At 40.2% G+C, this 24,015-nt stretch overlaps 1 protein-coding gene across 2 annotated transcripts in view; it reads left to right on the top strand.

Annotated features, from left to right (window-relative positions):
- The window catches only part of DOK5 (docking protein 5), a 122,877-nt gene that overhangs the window by 45,618 nt on the left and 53,244 nt on the right, over nt 1–24,015 (top strand). For both annotated transcript variants that reach the window (XM_081033671.1, XM_081033672.1), the window contains exon 2: nt 13,968–14,075. In XM_081033671.1, the coding sequence (XP_080889797.1) occupies nt 13,968–14,075 (108 nt within the window). The remainder of the gene's footprint in view (nt 1–13,967; nt 14,076–24,015) is intronic.

Below are 24,015 nucleotides of genomic sequence, written 5' to 3'. Positions count from 1 at the left end.
CTAAATGCTGTTTTCAAACAGCAATGTCTGTGGTTAGCAACTGTATTATATAACTTCTTTTTTGGTAATCATCTCATTTTTGACTATTCTGCTAATAATGAGTTGGTAGACTGTCATTTTATTGTCAGGAATAAATTCAATTCCTGAAAAGTGAATTCAAAAAGGAAATGCCCAGTATGACTGGACCAAGAATCAAAAAAGAAAAAAAAAAAAAAAGGATAATCCTAAAGGTTTGCTTTTGTTCAAACATTGGTTATTTGAGCTCCAGTTAGAAATTACGGTCTGGGAGGCAGACAGACTGGATTCCAAGTATTGACTCCACAGTATGTTAGCTAATATATGAGTGTGATGTAATATATTTGTGTGGCTATGATCACATTGCTGAAGTCTCAGAACCTCTGTTTTTTCATCTGTATAATGGGAACATGAATAGGTCCTAGCGACACTTAAATGAGAAAATGTTTGTGAAATACTTAATCTAGTCAGCATTCAGTGAAGGGTGGTGAGAATGATGATGATGATGATATGTTATAAAGAGTTGCTATATTGACAGTGTGTAAATCTGCTCATCCTTCAAGAAAACTAAACAAAAACAGTTCCTCATTGCCCCCTCACCCCCTAAAAAAAACGGGCCAATCAACCTTGCAGGTGCTGTCAATTTTACATCTCTACATAACAAGAATAGTTTTTGAAACTATGTTTCTGTGTGGTAAATTGCCCATGCAAATATGCAACTGTTTCCTCCAGCTCACCCAGGTTTTTTTCTCTTGAATTCTTGGCTTAGATTTTTTGACAACATGGCTATTTATCACCCTCTGCCTTTTCTGGCAACATCTGTTCTCTGTGTGTGTGTGTTTTCAAGAGTGCTTTCTCAACCGTGGGATTCATTTCCTTTCTTTGAGAGTGCCACTCTCATTTTTTGTACTGAGCCCTCTTGTAAAATGACTTTTACTCATTGTCGCCGCCATTTGTGTGGACGTGTGAAGGACCGAGCCTTGCTGCAGTGTTTCCTTCTGAAATCCTAATAGTGACTCAACTTCAGAATAGGCATTTTTAATGAAAACTCCCTAATTTAGGATTTTCTCTTTTTTTTTTGCCATGGCAGATAGATGTCTTTCTAATTTGGTTAGAGCCTGTTTCTAATTATCGGCATATATTTATTTTAGTCTATAGGGAAATACTATCATCTTGAGGTTCTGTGGTTTTAGAATGAAACCCATTTATGTTTGAAAACAATGATGTGACAGATAGAGGCTGAAGCCTTTCTCCATGATATAGAAAATAGCATTTTTGTAGAATGCACCTTTTAAGAAAAAATGCGGTTATATAGTTTTATTTAAAAGCATGCCTCTCCACCTAATCTGAATGTTTGCGATCTATATATCTACGACTTTTTTTTTTTTTTTTAATCTTGTCTAAAGATGTTAAGGCTTGTTTGGAATGTTAGGTCCATTCTGAGGCACAGTGATATCCAAGGGCAAATTTATGAAATTCTGGAAATCTCATGAATACCATGTATGACTTTTTCCCATTTATTTATTTGCTCATTCATTTATTCACTATCATTTAAAAAATAAAGGAATGAGTATCTAATGCTCTCCTAGGCCTTAGGATTCAAGGAGGTTAAGATAAAATGTGATGGTTTTTTTTGTTTTTTATTACCTTCTAGGGAGAGAGAGAAAACATAAATACGCAGAAGACCAATGAGCAAACTAATTCAGATATTGATTTTAAGTTAGTGTGTGGGAGCTGGAGGTACTTTAGATTTGGTAGGTGGGACGGGGGTCTCTGAAGTGACTTCACGGTAGATTGTGAGTGCATGGATGGCCTCAATTACTTTCATGACCTTTCCTCAGAAACTGTATTGGCCTCATTCGCCGACTCTGGGCTTGACCCTGTGAGATGAATCTTAGCAAACTTGACGCGAGCCGAGGCTTAGAGAAGCATTTACAGACTTCTGATTCTGGGATGAGTGAGTAGACACACCTTCCCTTGTGCCTCCTGCTAAGTAAAGCTAAAAACCCTGGACATTACGTGTACATGATATAGAGCCAGGCATACATATCAACCCAACCTCAGGCTCTGCAAAGCGGAGAGTCTCCAGACTGCCTTGGGACCTCAGGATTGGAGGAACAACACAGCCATGAGTTCTCTGGCTTTCCTCTTGGCCTCATATATCTCAGACTTAGAGTTAAAGAAGCCAGCAACCGAGAAATGCCAAGGGGTACCAAAAAAATCTCAACAAAACCCCCCTTTTTTCCCTAGCCAAGAGACCAGGAAATGAGGCAGCCTAGCAATACAGAAAACGTTTTAGAAAATGACTGCTTTACATCAGCCAAACACCACAGAGTGGACTGTGTCTCCACCCCCACCCATCCGGTGACGGCTGTGTGAGGGGCCTGGGACTTCCATGCTGGAGAGTCTCTGTAGTCAGGAAAATATTCTCCTCTACCCTCTTAGGTGCTGTACCTTGGCATTGTGAATTAAACCAACAAGACCCAGATTGATAGGAAAAAGGTATACAGATTTCATCGATACTTTTACATTCATGGGGACTTCACGGAAAAGAAATAGAATCAAAGAGTGCTTAGGTTCTCAGTCATATACACCATTTTAACAAAGGGTGGAAAATGTGGAGAAGGGACTAGACAAAGGAAAGGGGATCTGAGCTCCTCAGGGTAGTAAATCATGGGAAGGTGACCAGGGAAGTTATAGTATTGTTGTTTAGTACAGTTTGTTACACACTTATCTTGGTGCCATCTCTGGTCTTCCCAGTATGAGAAAAAGAAACACCTTTACAAATATAAGTCGGTGTCACCTGGAAAAGAAAACTGATGCTTGACCTTGAGGCAGAAAGGGGGATGGAAGAGAGCTCTTCCTGTGTCTGCTGTCTCTCTGTTGCCTTCAGCTCAAAGTAATCCTTGTGCCAAAGTAGCATAGTTTGGGCTGGTATATTCTGGTCCCTTTCAGCTGTAACAAGGTGGTCCACCCACCACGGTGGTGTCTATGAAGGTCAAGTGGGAAGCCAGGACTTCCGTCCCTGCCAGTCAGTAGTTACCCTCCCCACTGCCGTGTCAGAAGAGTCCAGGGGAGCCCGGACTCCCACCCTCGCTCAGCCGTGATGAAATGCCCACCCTGGTCCCCACTGGGGGGCTGCCAGAGGAGACCTAGTGGAGAGTCAGGATTTTCACCACTGCCCAGGGGCAATGAGACCCCCACTGCGGTGTGAGTGCAGATGACATGAAGAGACTGACCTCCTACCTTTATCCACTGGTACTGTCGGTCCCCTCAGGTAGCAGTGATTTTTCCGCGTGCTCTCTCTTTGACCCCTGCTTCCTCCATGAGGATAAGCCCCAGCTAACCTGCTGGTGGCTCTGAGATGTGAAGCAGAACTGAGTCACCCCAGGCCAACTCAAGACAGCCCTGGCCTCACCTGCCCACGCGTGAATGAGCCCTGCCATGATTAATGAAGCCAGATCTGATCAGCAGAACTTCTTCATCAACTGTCATATTCACCAGAAGCGATACATGCTTGTTGTGTTACTGCTAAGCGCTGGGGTGGTTTGTTTTGCTGCAGTATCTAATCAGTAGAGAAGTTGCACCTATGACCTGAAGGATGAAACGGAGGCAGCCCTCTGAACAGCAAGGGGAAGACAGTTCTGGCACATTCTTTCATCCCTCCTCAGAGAGGAATATAACATTTTGGAGGCTGGTGCGTCATGAGCGAAAAAGAAAGTGCAGGAGATGAGGCCTGACAAGTAGGCAGGGGTCAGATTATACAGGGCCAGCCTATGAAATCGGAGCTGAGTCTTGGTGGTTTGGGTTTGATGATCACTCAGTGACCGCTTTGCATGTCCTTGTGGAAACCACAATGAGATCATTTCTTTTTAACTGCACCAAAGGCTAATTGAGTGCATACGACCAAATGGCAATCTACAAATACAGGCTGTAATCATTAACTCCACACGCCCGGCATTGTGCCAGGGGCTGGGAGAGCTACTTGTCTGTCTCTGCATACTAGAAAGTGAGTCTCTGGACTTCCCTTTGTACGTTGCTGTGTCTCCAGTGCTTGGAACAGGACCCAGCATGTAGTAGGTGCTTAGTAAATGTTTGCAAAATGAATGAGTACATGAAGGAACCAATACGTGTGCTGTCCTTGTCTGCATGCAAATCACCACCGTGTTGGATGGTGTGAGCTGCCAACTGCTATGGGTCACTTCCCAAGCAATAGACGTGCTCTAAATGCGTGAACTCATTCACGTCTTGCAACAACCCGGTAGGGAAGATAGTATTAGTAATTCATTTTAAAAGCACAATAAAATCTTCTACCTATAGGCTCACATATACAATATATACACAACTGCATAGTCATTATGCTTAGTAATACAATGCTTACATAAATTTAGGTGCCTAGTAGGCATGGCAAACTTATTACACGCATCCTCAAACTGCACATTCTCCCTATACATCTTGGTCCTGTCTCAGGCTTGCTCAGTTCATGGAAACTCCAGCCTTCCACTTGTTTGAACAAAAACATCTTGGAATCACCCTCGACTCTTTGCTCTCATCCCTACATCCCATCCCATCCGTGAAGCTTGTTGGTTCTTCTTTCAAAACATATCCCGATTCTGACCACTTCTCATCCCCTTCCCCACTTCCATCTGGGCAGTGCTCCCCACGGGGTTCATTGCAGCAGCCTCCGAACGAGTTTACCGGCTTCTGCCTTTCGCTCCCTGCAGTCTACTTAACACAACTTGGATTATATAACTTCCCATCTCATTCAGAGGAAAAGCCAAAGTCTTTACAAGAAGAGCCACACGTCCTGCCCAGTCCAATCCACTCTCACCACCATCTCTGTGTTCTCTGGACTTCTGCTGGCCTCTTCATTCTTCCTCCTGCACGCCAGGCATGTTTCTGGCTCAAGGTCCATTTGTGGTTTCTTTTGCCTGTAGCCCTCTTCCCCCATGTATCCACTCAATTTACCCCCATTTCTGTTCGTCCATTTCAGATATCACCTTGTCTGGCAGAACTTCCCTGATTACCTTACTTAAAATCAAAATACCCATCACTAGCAATTTCTACCGAGTTTCCTTGGTTTGTTTTCCTCCATGGTACTTAACACCATATGACATATTATCTGTGCACTATAACACACACACACACACACACACACACACACATATGTGCATAGAAGTCTGATTAACTCATCAAGGGCAAGCCCAGGAAAGGCAGTGGATTTTCCCCATTTTTATCGACAGCTATAGCACTATGACCTAAACAGTCCCTTGCACATGTTAGGCACCCAATAAATATTTGTTGAATGAATTAATGAGTGATATCAGCTCCCATATATTTTTGCTCATTCAGTAGTTAAATATTTATGACGTAATTGTTTTTTCTATAAGGTTAGTTAAAAATAGTAACAAACTAAATAATTATTACTGTGTATAGTTTTTTTAGGCAGTTCTGTTCCTCTCTCCTCCCCTCTTCCTCCTGCTTCGTAGGTATGGAGAACAGAGAGGAATTGGAGAGAGAAGGAAAACGATACGTAGCTTTCTCTTTTCGTGTTGGTACTCCCGACTGTGTACTGACAAGGGAAAGGTTTCTTTCCCATGTGTAGTGACCAAAACCCTGATGCTGCCTTTTCCCATGTGTAGTGACCAAAACCCTGATGCTGCCTTTTGGGACATTGATTTTAACTGGTTATTAAGACACAAAAGACTCAGAAAGAAGCTTTGACCCTCTCCCCTTTCCTGTCCAAGAGGTTCAGATGGCAAGATCTGCTCCAGGAAAGAAATCTTAGCTTATTCACCTCAGCCTAGTATGAATTCAGTATGGTAGTGTAGGTAGGAAGCCGCCACGCGGGGACCTGGTAGCCAGATCACCTCCCGTGTTCCAGTGAAGCTAGAATTTACCTGCCACATATGTTCTGCTTTCCCTCGACTCCCGATGCATTGCCTACTTCCCTTGAAATCCCATCACTGCCTCCTCCCCTTTCTCCTTTGTCCAAAATGACATATATACCCAATTTCACCTCACTATATTGGAATTTTCATGCTTATGTGAATTCCCTGTGCGCACATATTAAAATTTGATTTTCTCCTGCTACTCTCTCTCTCTCTTAGTTTGATTATTAGCCCAGCTAGAAGAACTGAGAAGGTGGGAGGAAGCGTATTTTTTTTTAAGCCCCCATAGAAGCAAGAGTGTTACCGGGGTAGGGTCTCACTGTTCATCACTCGAAAACCAATAATTGAGAGAAAAGGTTGGTGAAAAGAAAAGCAGGTTTGCTCAGAAGGCCCGCATTCCAGCAGGATGGTGGACTCCTGTACAAAGGTCATCTCCCCCTTCCTGGAATGGTCAGAGGTTGTATCGGTACACAAGCAGAAGCAGAACAAAGGAAAGGGGGAGTTAGTCATGCGACTCATCCTGGAAAACATCTCCTGGGGTCTGGTTTGTTCCTCGATGGTTATCTCTGACCTGCTTTTATGGGTGACTCACACGTCATCTGACAGAAAACCGCAGTCCAGAATTGCAGCCTGGTTGCCTGGTGTCTGGAGGGCTGACTCAGTTTCTTGCAAGTTCTGCTGATTAACTAGATTAATGAGGTATGCATGTAGCCTTGGGAAAGCAGAGCAATTAAATCGGGCAGAGAGGGAGAGAAACAAAGAAGAGGAAAAGAAATAATAAACTACAAAATAAATCAAACCATAATTCCGTAGACCGTGCTAGACTGATAAATCCTTAAAGGTATACCATCATCCTTACAAGAACAGTCTGTGACACATACTGATTCCATGAGAATTTTTCAAATTAACGTGTTCCTTGTTTGATCATTACTAAAAGATGCCTATTTTTATATTTATAAGTGAAGAATATGTAAATTAAGAAAGCTGTAAAATAAGGCTAAGATGGTGGGGAGAGGCTAGTTCTTGCAGGTTATGGAATGTCTTGCCAAGACTTTGGTTTTTACCCTAAAGTTTAATATAAAACAGCCACAGAAATGTTTTAAGCAGTGGATTGACGTGGTCAGACTAGTATTTTCAAGAGGACTCCAGATACAGGACGGATTGAAATGTGGATGGATTGAAATGTGGCAAGAATGAAAGCAGGAAAACTCTCTGAAACTCAGGAGAAGGTGGCTTAGATTGGGCTGACAGTCCCCAGCAAAGAAATAATGATGCGTGAGGTTCAGCTAGAAGGTGAGACACACAGGATTCGGTGATTGATGGATTGTGTTAAAAGATAATTTTCAAAAACGGGTAAAATCATGACTGCCATAGAGATGCCGAATGAACTCGTTAAAGAGTCTACTTAACGTGTTCATTAAAGGAGAGAACAAAGCAGAGCATTATAGCCGGTTCAAAAGGCAATTCTAAGGAAGCCACACATTTATTGATCCTGCATGGTGAAAGAAGCCTCCCACAGGAGGCAGAATTAGCTTCATCCACAGTGGGGGAGGGAGGTCAGTGGCACTTCTACTGAAAGGGACAGAATTTGCATCTTTGTGGCATAGAATCCTTTTGCACTTCTATGAGTTATCTACAATCTAGAGCTGAGAATAGTTCCTACGGATCAGAGGCCCATCTCCCTGGGAAGTGTGTGTGCTTAGAGAATGCAAAGCTTTCCATTAAAGCACAGATTTTCCTCTATAAGTGTGAGAGAGAAAGAATGAATGAGGCAGGTGGGGAAGGGTCCAATATAACTCACAATCTTTCTATGAGCAGCTGAGCCCTATCCACTGAATGAGGACCTCACTGGTGTAGAAACAGATTAAAAAGCAGGGATAGCCTACTTTTTATACTTAATTTACTAATAGCATTTTCTGTGATATAAGAATTATTTTTAATGATGGCAATTTCCAGTTTACAGATCTGCCATAATTAATTAAACCAATCCCCTGAAACATTTTTTTAGAGCATTTCCAGTTTTTATGTTGAAGAACCCTATTCCCATATGTTTGCATATTTCCCTAATTATTTCCTCAGGGAGGGGGAATGTTCCTAGAATTAATATTTCCGGGTCACCGGGCAGGCATAATTTTGCCTCTAGAAAGGTTGTGCTAATTTACTTCACCATCAGCGAAAGAGTGACATAGCCAATTTATTGCCTGTGGGTGCTTTTAAGTATTTTGAATCCTCTTTATAAAATTTTTATTTCATGATTCATCATCCCGTTTTTCTGTTTTTTTTTCCCCCCAGTGAATTTAAAATGTACCTTGCTCCCCACTGTGCAACTTCTCCAAATTAGCATTTCTTTCCTTGCAAATGAGAGGTATACTATATAAATGATAGGCATGGAATTGTGCTGTTTACTCATTAAAATGATTTTTTTCCTTCATACAATACATGATTCTGAACCAGCTCATTTTTTCCGTAAGTGGAGTTGGTAGCAGCCCGCGAGTTATGATTCAAGGATGTCACCGAACCCTCCTGTTTCAGTCTTCATCTGTCACCTTCTGAAATCCCATAATGACAGAGTCATTTCAAGAACTAGAAAGTGTAACCATCTTGGTCTCAGCGATGGACCAGGTCAAATTCTGAAATTGTGAAAGGAGAAATTGGCAGGCCATAGCAGATGGCGGAGGAGTTACTTTCTGGGGTCCTTCGTATCTCCTGTTTCTCTTTGGCTAGAGTCTCCGCCCCTTTACTGCCAGATTGCATCTTTCAGGGCAATTTCCTGTAGCTGCTGGGTTCTGCTTGGATGGTGGCGGTTGCTTCCTCAGTCTCAAAGCAGCAGAGGGACCCAAGACTCTGAGAGGACAGCTGGGGCCTCTGGCCAGACATCAGCAGCCGAAGTGGACGGCTGGGTATTTCTGGAGAAGTGACTGGTTAGCCCAGGTAGGAGACTGCCCCCGCAGCACAGAGACAGCCAGGGCTATAGTTTACTGCAATCACAGCTAACAAGAACAAGATGCTGAAGAGATACAAGGCAGGCCAAGAAAAACTGAGAAGGTGCATGAGATACTTCCAGTGTAGTTAGAAATCCTTAGCACATTTGGGTTCCTGAACTTCTGTGAAGGATACCAAATACTTTGTCACTTAAGGAGACAGAGTGGAATTCTTTTAAAAGCAAACACTTCTTGCAGACGGCTAGGATACCATGGAGTCCTGGACTAGGTAGGGTGTGAAGACCTCAGTTTCTGAAATACTCCATTAAAAACTGTCACTGTAGGTGAACTCTTAGTGCCAGCGAACTTAAAATCACGAATGCAAATGTCTGACATCACTAAGCTATAAAGTTATTGTCCAGACGAAAGAGCCTACAGTTACCACTGAATGTCTCTTGTTAGATGACGTTAAGTGTGAAAATAAACTTCTTACAGACGGCTCAACCCTCCACGTAGGTTTGTATACCCCCTGGAGTCCAACTTTTCTGGGAAAATCCTAAGGTGATGGTTAAGAATTTCTTCTCCAGAGTCAGGCAAACCGAGGTGGGAATCTGGCTAATTTCTATTAGCTTCATGCTGGTGAGTAATACCTAGTGAGTAACCTCACTATGGTGTTTCCTCCTTGGAAACTGGGGATAATGACAACACCTGCATCCAAGAGCTCTTGGAAGGGTTAACTGAGGTCACGCATGTGACAGGCTTAGCATTCTGCATGGCACAGAGGGTCGCCAATGCTGGCTGTTGATGTGAGCATTCTGCATGAGAAGAATATTTGATTTGTTTAGGAGAGTAGGTGAAAATAAGGTCAGAGTATGAGAAATGCGGCTAACTTAGCGCTATGCGGCTGAGGATATGTCTTTAGAGTAGGGGAGAATGCTCAGACAAGAAGAGAAAGTCGATGTGATAACAGAAAAGGATGCTGGCAAAATGGAAAACAATCCTCATCTCCGTGTGTGTGTGTGTGTGTGTGTGTGTGTGTGTGTGTGTCTGTGTGTGTATGTCCCAAATTCACCTTGACCTTGTAGAATAAGATAACTAAAAAGTTAACTCTATCCCAAGGACAGAGAGGGGATCCTAATGTCTCTGCATGGAAATGTGCCCTCCAGGATAGTGTGCATTTATTGTGGAGCCATGAATCCCAGCAGTGGACAGAAGTGTGGTGGGGGGGGCGGAAAAAGCATCACGTCAACACTTGAATTTTATGGAAGCAAAATTTTGCCTTGCGGGGAGGTGTGGAATATATGGGGATTCTCACCGCCTATTTCCCCCACGAGGAGGATGTGTTAAACAGACTTCTATGTTCATCAAAAAGTGACCTGAGTTTAAACTGTTGAGAAATACTACCATAGACCAGAGGTTGGCAAACTGTGGCCACATTTGGCCCATGGCCTGAATTTTAAATGAAGTTTTATTGGAAGATAGCCACACCATTCACTTATGTGCGTTTATCCTATCGTTGCTTTCCTGCTACAGCTGCAGAGTTCAGTAGTTGCAACAAAGACCTACGACGTCAAAGACTGAAATATTTACCATCTGGCCCTCTACAGAAAAAGTTCGCCGACTCTTGCAATGGACTATAAAGAGCAAAAATGGTCACATCTTACTTAAAGCTTTCCTCTCTTCTTGAGCTTACACGTTGGCTGTATATAATTTCCTCTCAACAGGAATTTTTTGATCAAAATTTGCTTTCTATTATCTTCATAACTGTCCGTGCGCCTTCTGGAAGTTTCATTTGTGCCTCTGTTGTTCCAAGCATTGTGAGGGCCTGCTAATAAGTTTAGGAACTCTAAACAAATCGGTAGTTGTTTCAGCTGCTTCTTGGCACTGGAAATCTTGGTGAATTTACCAGAATATTCCTTGTTAGGGAAAGAAGCTAGTAAAAATGTCAGGGATTTGAAACCAGAGCTAAGCACTTATGAAGGATATCAAGTTTTAAAGAAAGGAATGACAATGAAAAGATAGTAGAAATCATATAAGGGTTGGTGACAGTTTAAGCCTGGAAATGAGGTACAGTAAAATCACCACCACCACCACCATCACCAAAATACACACGGAAGGAGATTTTCATGGAGACCAGTTAGACTAGTGTCCACATTACCATATTCACTGAATCTTCCTGTTTCATTTTCTCTAAACAAAACTGAGATATTTCGGATATGATTTTAATCCTTTAGTACCATGTGTATTTTCTAGGGTTCTTAGGAGACGAAGGGTATGGCAGTTGAAATTGGGGTTTTACTGAGTAGATGTAAGGTTTATCTTCAGTGCTTCTGCCAAACCCAAGATGACATCACACATGGCCACTTGTCAATAGACTTTTTTGGACACAAGCCAGGCAAATAGCAGTTCACTTGTGAGGAAAATGAACACAGTTTTTAAAAAGTTAGAAATGCTATCATCCAAGGTTGGATTTGAAAGTTGAGGCATAATTAGGATAGTTAAAATATCCTAACTCAGTGAAAATATTTGTTTTTTTCCAGTAGTGGGCATGTTTCTTGCATACCCTTAGTGTCCTCAATTTCTAACGTTTTCAGGGACGCATACAAAAGAAAGTGGTTGCCAAGAGAAGAATGACAGTGAGAAAACTATTTCCCACACCTTTTATTTGAACAATCAGAGTGACAGTCATTTCCACTATAATTACAGTCCTCTCTCTGGTGGTGGTCAAATTTTAAGGGAGGGAGCCGTTTGTCTCATCCGTTATTCAGACAAGTGAGAGGATGGTAAGGCTTCTTTGTACTGACAGTGTTAATTGTCTCAGTACTGACAATGTTAATTTTCATGACTGGGTCTCCATCCTGAAAAGGATTTTGTGCTTGAACTCTTAACTATGGTTCTCGTAACTCGACTTCTTCAAGTTACTTGGCGTATAGTTACTTGGCCTAGTGCTTAATTAGACTGTGGTCTGACAGCAGAAGAAATAGGATTGGTGAAGAGTGTAGATAACTGTTATTAGAGTAGGCTGTAATTTTAAGATCTTGGCTAAATAGCTCTACATTTTACCATTTAAAAATTTTAAGCATTTTATTTTGAGATAATTCTAGATTCACTTCCAGTTGTAAGAAATATCACACAGGGTGTCAGATGGGCACTTGTCTTATTAGGGAGACCACTGCCTGGATTGTGTAGATGCCTGACCACACCTGAAGCTGAGGCTGAATAATATTGAATGTCAACTATAATTTAATATATATATATATATAGTCATGGGATGTGGAATAGAGCATAGGGAATAGCGTCATTGGAATCGTAATAGCTATGTACAATGTTAGAGGGGTAGTAAATTGGGGGTGGGGGTTATCACTTCATGAGGGGTTTAAATGTCTAACTATTACATTGTGTTGTACACCTGACAACTAATAATAAAGAAAAAAGAAAAGAAATATCACACAAAGATCCTGAACCTTTACCCAGTTTCCTTGGTGATAGCGTCTTCAAAACTACAGTGCAATATTATAACCAATTAACATTACAGTCAAGATATAGGACAATTCCATTGGGTTTGGCTCCCCCCCCCCCAGCCCCACTCAGCATAATTCTCTGAAGACTCATTCAAATTGTTTCAGTATTGTAGTTCATTGGTTTTTAAAGTGAAGTAGTATTCTGTGGTACGGGTGTAGTACAGCTGGTTTAACCACTCACCCATTGAAGGATATTTGGGTTGTTTCCAGTTTGGCACTGGGAACAAATAAAGCGGCTGTGAACATTCACGTACAGATTTTTTGTGTATGTGTGGGACGTTTGTATTTCTCTGAGATTGGTTCCTAAGAATGCAACTGCTGGTCGTATGTTGCTTATGCAGTTTTTTAACAAACTGCCAGACTGTGTTACAGGGTGGCTGTACCATTTTATATGTCCACCAGCCACGTCTGAGGGACCCAATGTCTCTGCAGCCCTGGTCAGTGTTTGATGGCGTTATGGTTATTATTTTTATTTCAGCCAGTCTCATAGGTGTGTTGTGATATCTCGTTGTGGTTTCCATTGACATTTCCCTGACGGCTGATGCTCTTGAACATCTTTTCATATGCTGTTTGGTCACCTGGGTACCCTCTTTGGTGAAATGTCTGTTCCTTTCTTTTTGTCCACTTGTAATTGCATTGTTGGGTTCTTTACTGTTGAGATGTGAGATATCCTTATATACTCTAGATACTAATCCTTGTCAGAATATGTGGTTTGCCAATATTTTCTCCCAGTCTGTATCTTGTCCTTTCACGCTCTTAACAGGGTTTTTTCACATAGCACATGTTTTAAGTTTTGATGAGATACAATTGGCACGTTTTTCCTTTATGGATTGTGCTTTTGGTATGAAGTGTAAGAACTCTTTGTCTAGACTATCATCCCAAACATTTTCTCCTTTTTTTTTCCTAAAAGTTTTATACTTTTGTTTTATATTTAAGTCCGTTTGGAGTTAATTTTTGTATAAGGTGAGTCGTTTTAGGTTCAAGTGTTTGTTTTTTCCCTAATGATACTCAATTGTTTCAGCATTGTTTGTTAAAAAGGCTACCCTTTCTCCACTGAATTACTTTTCTACTTTTGTCTGCATGTTATAGCCCTTGATAAATTCAATGACCGTGTGAGATGCAAACCAATAGAGTTGATTTTAATTACTATATTGTTTTACTGATAACTCTGGATATTTAAGAAATGATAAATGGGCTATTTCTCATACTAGTAAGGAAGTCTTTAGAATATCTCAGATAGATAGTTTCCATATTTAATTGCATTTGAAATCAGAGCATGTGCCGTATGTACCTATATTATTTGTACTGAGTTGGGATTTTTATCTCTGGAAGTTTTTCTCAAATGTTCCTCCTGATATTGTTATCAAAACATGAAGAAATTTGCTTTCAAATACTTATTTTTTTTTTTTTTGATTCCAGTAATTGTCTGAACAATATAATACACCCATTGTGGAAACAATTTTTTTTTTAAATTTTATTTTCCAAAGCAATATCACATTTATGGCTTGTGAATATTTTACAGGTGAAAACATCAAAAAGAAAACATTTAAATGCAAATGTCAGTACATAATATCTGAGTCGGTAGAGATGCTGAGTGAAGTCTTTGTATATCCTTCCAGATTTATCAACGATGCTGGTTAGTATTCAAGAAAGCCTCAAGCAAAGGTCCAAAGAGACTAGAGAAATTTTCCGATGAACGTGCTGCGTATTTTAGGTGTTATCACAAGGTAAGCCTCGATTGCTGTTGCTTTCTGGAACTCTGTTCACAAGTAGGTAACTCCAGTTCGTTGAGTCTGAAAACTCATGTAGATTAGTTGACACAGGTACAAATAATACTTTTGCCGAGGACAAACATCTCTCTAAAATAACATCTGCTTGCCAATTGTTTAAAATAATTGACAAATGTAAAGTTACTCTTCTGGTTTCCTACTGTTTGTTGTCTTTCCGCTCTCTAGTGTAGAACTTACCATGCTTTTTTGTAAATTTTTAATTTGCATAATAGACCCCACTTCCAACCTCAAAGCCCTTGAGAGTAAGACTTGGATCTCAAGTGTCTAGCACTGTGACTGGTGCAGACTAGACCCTCATCAGAGTTTGTAATGTGTGTGGGGGGGAGAGGACATGGGAAGAAGCTAGAAAACTGGTGATTGATGGAGGAAGTGCCACCCATTAGCTTATTTCTTTAAGCTTTGTGACTAAATGTAATTCATACTTTCCCTTTTCTTAGTAGTAGTGAGATTTCTTCACTAAAAATATAGTAATTGTGTATTAAAATACAGGATTCGGGAGTGGAAAGCTAAGGTAAATACGAGGTATACTTACTAATGAAATTCACAAATTTGGCCCATCTTTCCCTCCACATGGCAATATGTTTTTCATGGTTTTTGGTATTGGGCAGTCCATGTATTTTCTCTTTTCACAAACATGTGTAAAAGCACATGGTTAACACTTCTTTTTCCCCAAGGCTCTAGCTCTTCTCATAGTGGGAAAGCACTACTCTTTTGACTATGGAGAAGAAAGAGGACAAGCGATGAATACTTTCTAAAACTCCCCAAATCCAGTTCATGAGCAGATGGTGTTGGCTCCGTGTTCAATGCATAGAGACTCCGAATACACTGCACAACTTCTGTTGGTTCCGCTGTGGTCCTGGCCACTGGGCTACGCAATTCTCAGTCCTCTAGAGTCTACTCAAAACACCTATCTCACATCGTGATACTCCAGCTCAAAACCCTCAGCCAAGTCCTTATGTTGGCCTACACACTCCCATGATTGGCCTGTTTAACCTCATCTGCTCAATCCCTCCCTCCCGCCCCCGCCCCCCATTACTCTGCTGCAGGCACCCTGGGCTCACTTTCCTGAGGACATGTCAAGCACATTCCTACCTTTGAACTTGTTTTTCCCTTTCCTTGGAATGCTCTCCCCCTAAATATCCACATAGCTCAGGTCATTGCTTAACTACCTCCCCTGAGGCCATTTCTTGACCCCAGTATTTAAAATGGAATCTTTGACACCCACCCCACCCCACCCAACTCCCTTTGTTTTTCTCTTTAGCATTTATCACTAAGTACATATTTACTTGGTTTCTTATAGTCTTTGCCACGCAATCACCATAAAATAAGGTCCACAAGGGCAGAGATTTTTTTTTTCGGGGGGAGGCACTATGGTTCACTATTAGCTATCAGTGCCTAACACGTAGTAGACACTTCTTACACTATTGATTGAAAAGCAATACATATTATCAACAGAAGACATGGAATACATGTAGATGTCTTTTATATGTCATATTTTTATTTACTTACCAGAAGAAATATGTCCTTGAGACATCTGAAGCCAGGAAAAGGAATTTTGATTTGGAGGCACTGGGGGAGGGGGTGATGATGGGGCAGAGAAATCCAGGACTGGGAAGTTTTATGAGGACTAGACTCCAGTGTAAAAACCAAAGTGAACTGAAAGGTTTCCCCCTTGAATGTTAAACAAGTGAGGGGACATCGAGGACAAACTTGTCCCTTCCAGACTTCTACCTGATGGCTTTGGTATTTAATATGCAAATCTTTAAGGAACGTGGTTAAGCCACATTCTCTTTCATCTCTAATAATCATTAACCAAAGTTCAAAGCATTAAAACGGGAGAATTGTCTACAGTAAGCCTCCAAGCCTTTGATGCGTTCCTGTAACTGATTCATTCCCCTTCCTCTTCTAGATCTGATACATTTAGTATTAATCTCCTGGGGGCGTATAAAAAACGAGACTCACTAGGAGATATGCACTTTTTATCTAAATGCTGTGTAATTTATGAATCTTGATAATAAAATAACTGAGGTTATAAGTAGGACATCGTGACCAGATTTCAGTGTTTCGACTATAAATCCATTTCCAGAAGAAATGAGGACCTGTCCATTATGCTTTTTGGTCAATATGGAGATGATGGGACATATGCAGACATATATCTCCTGTGGGAAATCCGCAGCATTTATGAGCATACAGTGCTGCTTTCATTTAATTTTTAAAGATATTTTTAAAAGAAAAATGCCGGTTTTGCACAGCTAATTCTTTTTCAAGGTTTTAAAACCAGACACCGGCTGTAGAATTTTACAACTTCCTCACTGCAAATGGAGCGAAAGGTGCTCTCAGGCAAAACTTGGAAGATAAATATAGGAATAATGCACATACAGAACAATTCAGTTTTCAGGAAGCACCCCTCAAGGACCCACAGCTGTCAGAAACGGCTGTGAATTTGATTAACATTAACTGCAGCAATATTAAGACTCCAGTGATTTTAAGTATAGTTCCTCACCTTCTTGTTAAACATAAGTTCACTGTTTTCATTCAGGAAATCAAAGTTGCTCACACTCGCCAGGAGGGGTTGGGCATTTTTATGTGTAGTTTTACTTTTTTGGAAATGAGTAACCATTGGGAGGAAATCTAAGAGGAAGAAGACTTCCTGTGGCTTGAGGCCTAGGTAAATGGGGGTGCAGAAGCACGTATGCTGGACCGGAAGTTGGGAAACCAACTTTCTAACCCTGGTGTTGCCACTATATGTGTCCTGCAAGTGGCTTAACTTCTGGGTGAAGGTGACCTCCAAGGCAAGTCATGTCTTAGCTTCTCCATCATCACACAGTGCTGAGTCCGTAGGATTCAGTTCACCTTGGACCAGAAAGACGGCTCCAACAAGTTCTCGAATAATAGCGTTTCCCAAAATATGCGCTAGGGAGTGTGGGAAAGGAAAGTTCTGGGCGGACCAGGGTTCTGTGGTCAAGGAAGTTTGGGAACTGCAACCTTTTCATCCTCAATCTTGAGATTCCTAACTCACGGTAGCTCATCATAGCTTGGAGTCCTGTAGTTCAGAAACCTGAGTCACTTTAAGTCCCCGTTTCCAAAACTGACTGGGCCACAGAGCTATCATTTTTTTTTTTTTTAAATCACATATTCCATGGGTAACTAAATTTAATTCTAAGGAACACAGTTTTGTATATGCTGCTTTTGTATGTCACCTTGTTCATGAAATGTGCACTTGCCCCACTGTGATTTCAACAGTGAGCAACTAGGATGGATTAATCATTCCTATTTCACTGAAATCATAGAGTCAACTTGTGTATCGTATGAATAAATGTGAATGTATTTGAAAAATGGGAGACTCTGTAACTGCAAGAGTCTGCCGTTATTATTTTTGTCATTCTGCCAAGCTCCTTTAGGCTTATTTGTTCTGTCATTCTATCCTTTCTTAGTGACTAGGTCACTCTTGCATCTCCCAAGCTCAGTAACAGACCTTGTTCTTGGTTTCTGCAAAAATAGGATTCCAGGTTCCTCATAATGAGCTAATGTCCTAAAAATTATTTCTCTGGAATTTCTGCCAACTTATCTAGTGTGTGTGTGTGTGTGTGTGTGTGTGTGTGTGTGTGTGATAACTTTTTCCAGTGATGCACTCTTTTTTATGTAGTTTCTCCCTCATCTAGAACATTTCCTCTTCTGGTGTGGCTGTCTACAATATGTCTTTTCAAAATCTTAAAATATGTCATAGTCTCTTCTTTCGGTACTTTCAGTACTTTGAAGTCATCCTCTCCAAGAAACTGTCCACCAGGCCCTGTTCCAGAAGTTGCCCTCCCATATGCCCATGAGGACATGACTCTTCACATCTCCATGAATTAAATTATAGCTATTACTCAGATGCTTTTCCCAAATGCTAAATGCTCCATGCTTATATTTCTAAGGCAGAGGTAGAGTGGGGAGAAGGCGTGAACGCAGGCCAGATTTTCCTGATCTAAGTACTTTTACTAATAAGGAGGCATATTGGTATGCACCAGTGTGCCAGAGGCTCCTGAAATACGCTCAAGACTGAATTAACTATTTTTCCTACCCAAGCTTGGTTCTGTGCTGGGGTTCTCTGCCTCAGTGTCCGGCACCAGCATCCATTCTCTTCTTCCACTCAGCAGCCAAGGTGTTGTCCTTGCTGCTCCCTCTTCCTTAGCCCCTCCCCTGATCAGTCCATCACCAGGTTTACGCATGTTCTCCCTTCATGGATACCCTTTTTTCTCTGGTCCATGTGGCAGACCTTTTCCGATCCCTCAAAATCTCTGCTGTGTCTTCACCTTCCATGTGATTCTTTCCGACTTAGCCAGAGTTAGTCCATTTGCTGGACCCCTTCTGCACAGATGCACTGGTCATGCTGCAGGTAGTGATTTCCTTTCACGTTGGTGGCTGATTCTGTGTGATTGGTACTGACCCCTTAATAATACCCCTTCTTCCTTGGTGATGGACAGCTGATTTTTAGTTGGACACAAGGTTACCTGTGTAGTGGATAGGTCATTGTGATTTTAATTTGCATTCCTTAAGGGCTTATGATATTGAATATATTCATGCACTTATTTGCCATCTCTGTCTTTTTCTATGAAATAGCTCCATGTATTTTACCCATTTTTTTAACCGGATTTTTTTTTTCTTTAACTATTGAGTTTGGTGGGTTTTTTTTTTTTGTTGTTGTTGTTATTTGTTTGTTTTTTAATGTAGTCAAGATAGTCATCCTTTGTCAGATAATGTGGTTGCAAATATTTTCTTCCATTCCATAGCTTATCTTTTCATCCCCGTAACAGGGGTTTTTTGTTTGTTTGTTTGTTTTTTCAGAATAAAAGTTTTAATTGTGATGTGGTCCAGTGTTTGAATTTTTACTTTTATGGGTCATGCTTTTAGTATCAAGTCTCTGCCTGGCCTTGGATCCTGCATATTTTCTCCTTGTTTTGTTATTATTTTTTATTTCTAAACGTTTTATAGTTTTAAGTTTTACATTTAAGTCACTTCATGATTCATTCTGAATTTCCTTTTTGTATAAGGTGTGAGATATGGGTTGAATTTCATTTTTTTCTTTTTTTAACCTATGGATGTCCAATACCATTTGTTGAACAAAGTTATTCTTTCCTGATTGAATTGCTTTTGCACTTTTGTCAAAAATTATTTAGGTATAGAAGCATCGGTCCATTTCTAGATTCTCTATTCTTTTCCATTGAGCTATGTATGTCTCTGCTACTACTAGGCTGTCTTGGTGACTGTAGACACAATCCTTAATATTAGGATGAATGATACCTTCCACTTTATTCTCTTTATTCTCGACTAAGGTTGTCTTAGTTAGTCTTGTGCCTTTCCAGAAAATTCTAAAATAAGCTTGTCTATGTCTACAAAGCCTGTGTTAGGATTTTGAAAAGAATTACATGAAACCTATAGATCAACTTGTTGGAGAACTGACATCTTTTCTATGTTGAGTCTTTCAGTTCATGAACATGGTATGTCCCTCCATTTATTTCAAATCTTCTTTGATTTCTTCTGTCAGCATTTGTAATGTTTAACCTCCATCTCCTACATGTTTTGTTAAGGTTACACCTAATTATTTCATTTAATTTGGATTAAATTTAAAGCCCTTTTGAAGTAAGTACTTGCATAAGTCGTTTTTGGCCTATAGCCTAATAAAGCAGCCATCTAGTTTAAACGATTTTTTTCTACCCCATAATTATTTGACTAATCATTTGAAATGATTAGTTTCCCTTGTGTTTTGGAAGGAGCTTCAGTTTTTTTTAGAGGTTTCTGAAAATTTCATCTGTTTGCTGTCGCTGGTCTATTTGTTTGACAAGGTTATATTTTTAAGAAACATACATGTAGCAAAATAAGAACAAGACAAAAACAAACTTGACTCACAAAGTTCATTGATTGCAAATACCTCTTTTTCCCCATTCACACTTATTTCTTCCACGAATTTCTTACGAACATGTACGTTTAGGACGTGGTCTATGTGATTTCACATTTGTGTGTATGTGGAAACACTTCATTATCATCCAAGCACACACAGAAGTTCTCTGTAAATGATGTCAAAAGAAAAAGGGTGGGTTTTCTTAAGTTAGTGAAAAATCAGTCAGTGGTTTTGAGTGCGAGTGAAATCACAGAATATTGTTCGCCAAGTGAGTTACTGGGCAAAGCATTGATGAAGGTTGGAGATCACTCACCTCACTTGAAATTATTTTGCAGATTTCTTCCTCTTTTTCCTTCACTCTTCTTAATGTTTAAATTATGAACATCGTATATGTTTCACGTAGCCTATTTAAGCAATTCAGACGTATAAGAAGTAAAATGAAAGAAAATAATCCTATCTTGGGCCTTTGTCCTGGTCCTCAGAAAAAAATGCTAATAAATTAATGTGTACTTTTCAGACGCTTTTCTCTGTCTATACAAATAGAAACATGTATATAGATCCTATTTTTAGAGCAAGGATGGAGTAATTAATTACATATTGTACGTACTGTGTTAGAGGAGGCCATAATTACAGATTTCCCCAGGACACTCTTGGTGAATCTGTAGTTCTTGCATAACTTTTAGTAGCAATTGCTTTCATATTCAGAATATTATGGTTTATGAGATAAACTAAATGGTTACATTAATTATACCAGTCCCCTTTCCAGTCACATTTTGACTGTAATTCTGAGTCAATAATTAGTGGCTCATTAATCACACCTTATTAATTTAACAGTTCTAGAGTACTCTTTAATATTGACATACGTGTAATCTGTTTAAAAATACCCAAATTGGTAGACAAAAAGGTCTCCTTTTTTTTTTTTTAAGGTTTCCTTTTTTTTTTTTGCTAACACAAATTTTATTATGGTGAGAAATGTGTACATCTGTCTTTATGTGCTCATGTTAATCTTTTTGGAAGAAAAAGTCTTAGAAGTGAGATTGTCAGGTAATACCCCACACCTTTCAAATTTTTGTAACTACTGCCAAACTGTGTCCAGATAGATTATGCAAAATCACACCCCCACTGACAGCTTAGGAAAGAACCCTTCACCCCAGATTCCATGCTCTGTATAAGTTTCAGATGCAAACTTCTCAGTTTAAGCACTTTTTTTTTGGTGCGTGTGGCTTTTTATTTTTAAGGAAGACACAATGAATAGATTGTTTAAGTTATTTTCCATGTATAAATAAGGATCCAATTTTCAGGGAGACAGTTTAGATTTATAACTCAGACAGGCACTTGTCCAGTTTATTTTAAGTGACCACGGGCATGTAGATATTTTTGGAAAGAATGAAACCATCTACATGGGGGTTGGGATATAACCGTCTAGACTGGTTCTTTCTTAAGAAATCTTTCATAAAATGTTTGCTTAACCTGCTGTGTTCAGGGTACTGAAGGGACACTTGTGGAGAGAGATGTTTTGTGCTGACAGTATTTGATTAGAACTGAGCGTGTCTCTTATGTGCACTGTGTCTTAAAACCGTTGGTGCTTTTCTTAGGAAACAGTATGAAAAAGTTGAAAAGTTTGGAACGTGTTATAAGAAGTCTTGGCACTTTTTAATAGACATGTTTATTGGTATATTTAGGATATTCTGAAATTTCAACACACAATAATAATAATGTACAAACAAGTGTTACCACAAAAACAATAGTAATAGGAATAGTGTAATTGATTATTTTATTAACACTTGAGAAAACATGATGGACCCCAAAAGGAATTGCTTTCATATTACTTTTATTTTCAAAGACACCTACAAAAGTCAAAGGGGCTTATGCCTCTTCATTTTCAGTAGGATAATGGCTTTAATTTTTTTTTTTTTTTTTTTTAAGAATAAAGCAATTTGAAGCTTCTGCAGAGGTTTGTGATTTGCATATACAAAGTGAATTGCTCACTTAATTCATTCAGTCCCACAGGGGGAAAAATAATTAGGATACAGCCTACGAAAGCAACGCGGCAAATTGCATTTTAGGTAGCTGTCTCATTTTCACTCTGTAAACATAAATAAATCATCACTTGCACATTACTAACAGCAAAAGAAATGGAAACATTGGAAATCAAATCCTTGTTTTCCTAAATGGATTCTGACGTTGCACTACACCCGAATATAGTTAAAATCCTCACGCAATGCCTACTAATTGCATCATTTTGACAGGACTATACCAGTTCCTCAAGGGAATGTACTTTTAAAAATCCGATTTTATTTATCTTCTCTTGAAACACCAGAAGAAATTTGAACAGTCTTCCCATCTAGTGACAAAATAATCCATTTGGAAAATTGAGTGGTGTAATTTGTAATTGTTTTCCAAGTTGTTAATGCAAAACTCTATAGGTAGGAAATTAAACTTTTAAGGTATGGCCACTTTGTTAATCTCTGGCTATTAAACATTTATTTCAGTGAATATTATCACGTATGAGGAATAAGACATCTGGAATATGGCTTTAAAAGCCAAAATAATTTGGCAGTCCTTATTTGGGAATTCCTAATTGGAGAGCATACTTAAAGATTTATCAGGAGTTTAGGAGAGTGGTGAATGTTTTTTTTTTCCTTTGATGGAGTCATAATACTTGGTGTTGTTGACAATTAACAACTAGAAAGCAGGAACTGCATAGTAATTAAGTAACTCTTAAGTTTCTCCCTGTCTTTTCACTTCCATTCTAACCTAAGTTTAAGTCCTAATCGGTTTATTGCCTGGTTGTCTCTTTGCCCCTCTAAACCCCATCTCCATCCTCAGGTCATGCTCACCTCCTTCCCACAGTTAACGCCACCATGTATGGCCAAGCCTGCTTCTCGCTGCTCAAGCCAGAGGGCGCCATTCTCATCCATTCCATGTAAATGGCACACTGTAGTTGCAGGACACATCCACCTTCTTCATTCTCTACTTTTACTGGAACAAGGTTTCTCAGCCTAAGCACTGCTTTGGTTGTGGGGGGCTGTCCTGTGCCTTGTGGGATGTTTAGCAGTATTTCTGGCCTCCACCCACTAGATGCCAGTAGTACCCTCCCAGTTTGGACAACGGAAAATGCCTCCAGACATTGCTCAATGTTTTCCCAATGGGGAGGAGAAGAGTGCGGAAATCTCTCCCAGATTGCGAACCACTGGCCTACAAAATAGTTTTTCCACTATACAGCTCTGACCCTTGCATTCATCTGCTTAGAATCTTTTAATACACGCTTTTCAGACTTCCTGATTCACACCAGCCCTTTATTAGGAGCTAAGCCCTGGTCCAGCTGCTCCAGCTTCATGCTTTGTGTTTTCCCCTGCCGCCCTCCTCACCATCAGTCTTCCCCGTGTTTCTATCATACCAAATTGTGGTTTCATGAATGTACATATGTAGTTTCTTTTGCCTACAAATTCGTTCTTCCTTTCTTTGTCTCATAAACCCTTGCTCATCCATCATGATCCCCCTTAGGAAAACAAGGCCTCCCTCGAGAATGATGGCCTCTCCAGTCCTTTGCTGTGTATCATTTGGTGGCATTTGGTGGGTTAGTAAAGAGCAGTCAGGCTATCTGTGTTTGGATCCAGGCTCACTGTTTGCCAGGTGTGTAAACAAATGAACCCCTAGAGGCCTCAGCACTCTTACGTGTCCAATGGGAATAGAATGGAGCCAGCTAGTTAGAAATGTTGTGAAAAAAATTCAATAACACAATTGATATGGGGAGTATGGAACCCAATATCTGGTACCTGATGAAGAGTCCACCTGCCTGGAGTCAAATCCTACCTCTGCCTCCATTTGGAAATGGTCCACCCCTGGTCATGTTAATGACTTGCCTGCAGTCCATCTCCTTGTCATTACGATGGAGGTGATAATAATGTTTGCGGCAGGAGGTAGAGTTTCCACTTAGCATGTGCTTATTGGGAATGTGCCTTCATGGCTCCAGAGATATAGCAGAGACCAAAG

Source organism: Rhinolophus hipposideros, assembly GCF_964194185.1.
Source record: "Rhinolophus hipposideros genome assembly, chromosome: 22".
Classification (NCBI taxonomy): Eukaryota; Metazoa; Chordata; class Mammalia; order Chiroptera; family Rhinolophidae; genus Rhinolophus; species Rhinolophus hipposideros.
This window is presented reverse-complemented; position numbering and strand designations above follow the sequence as displayed.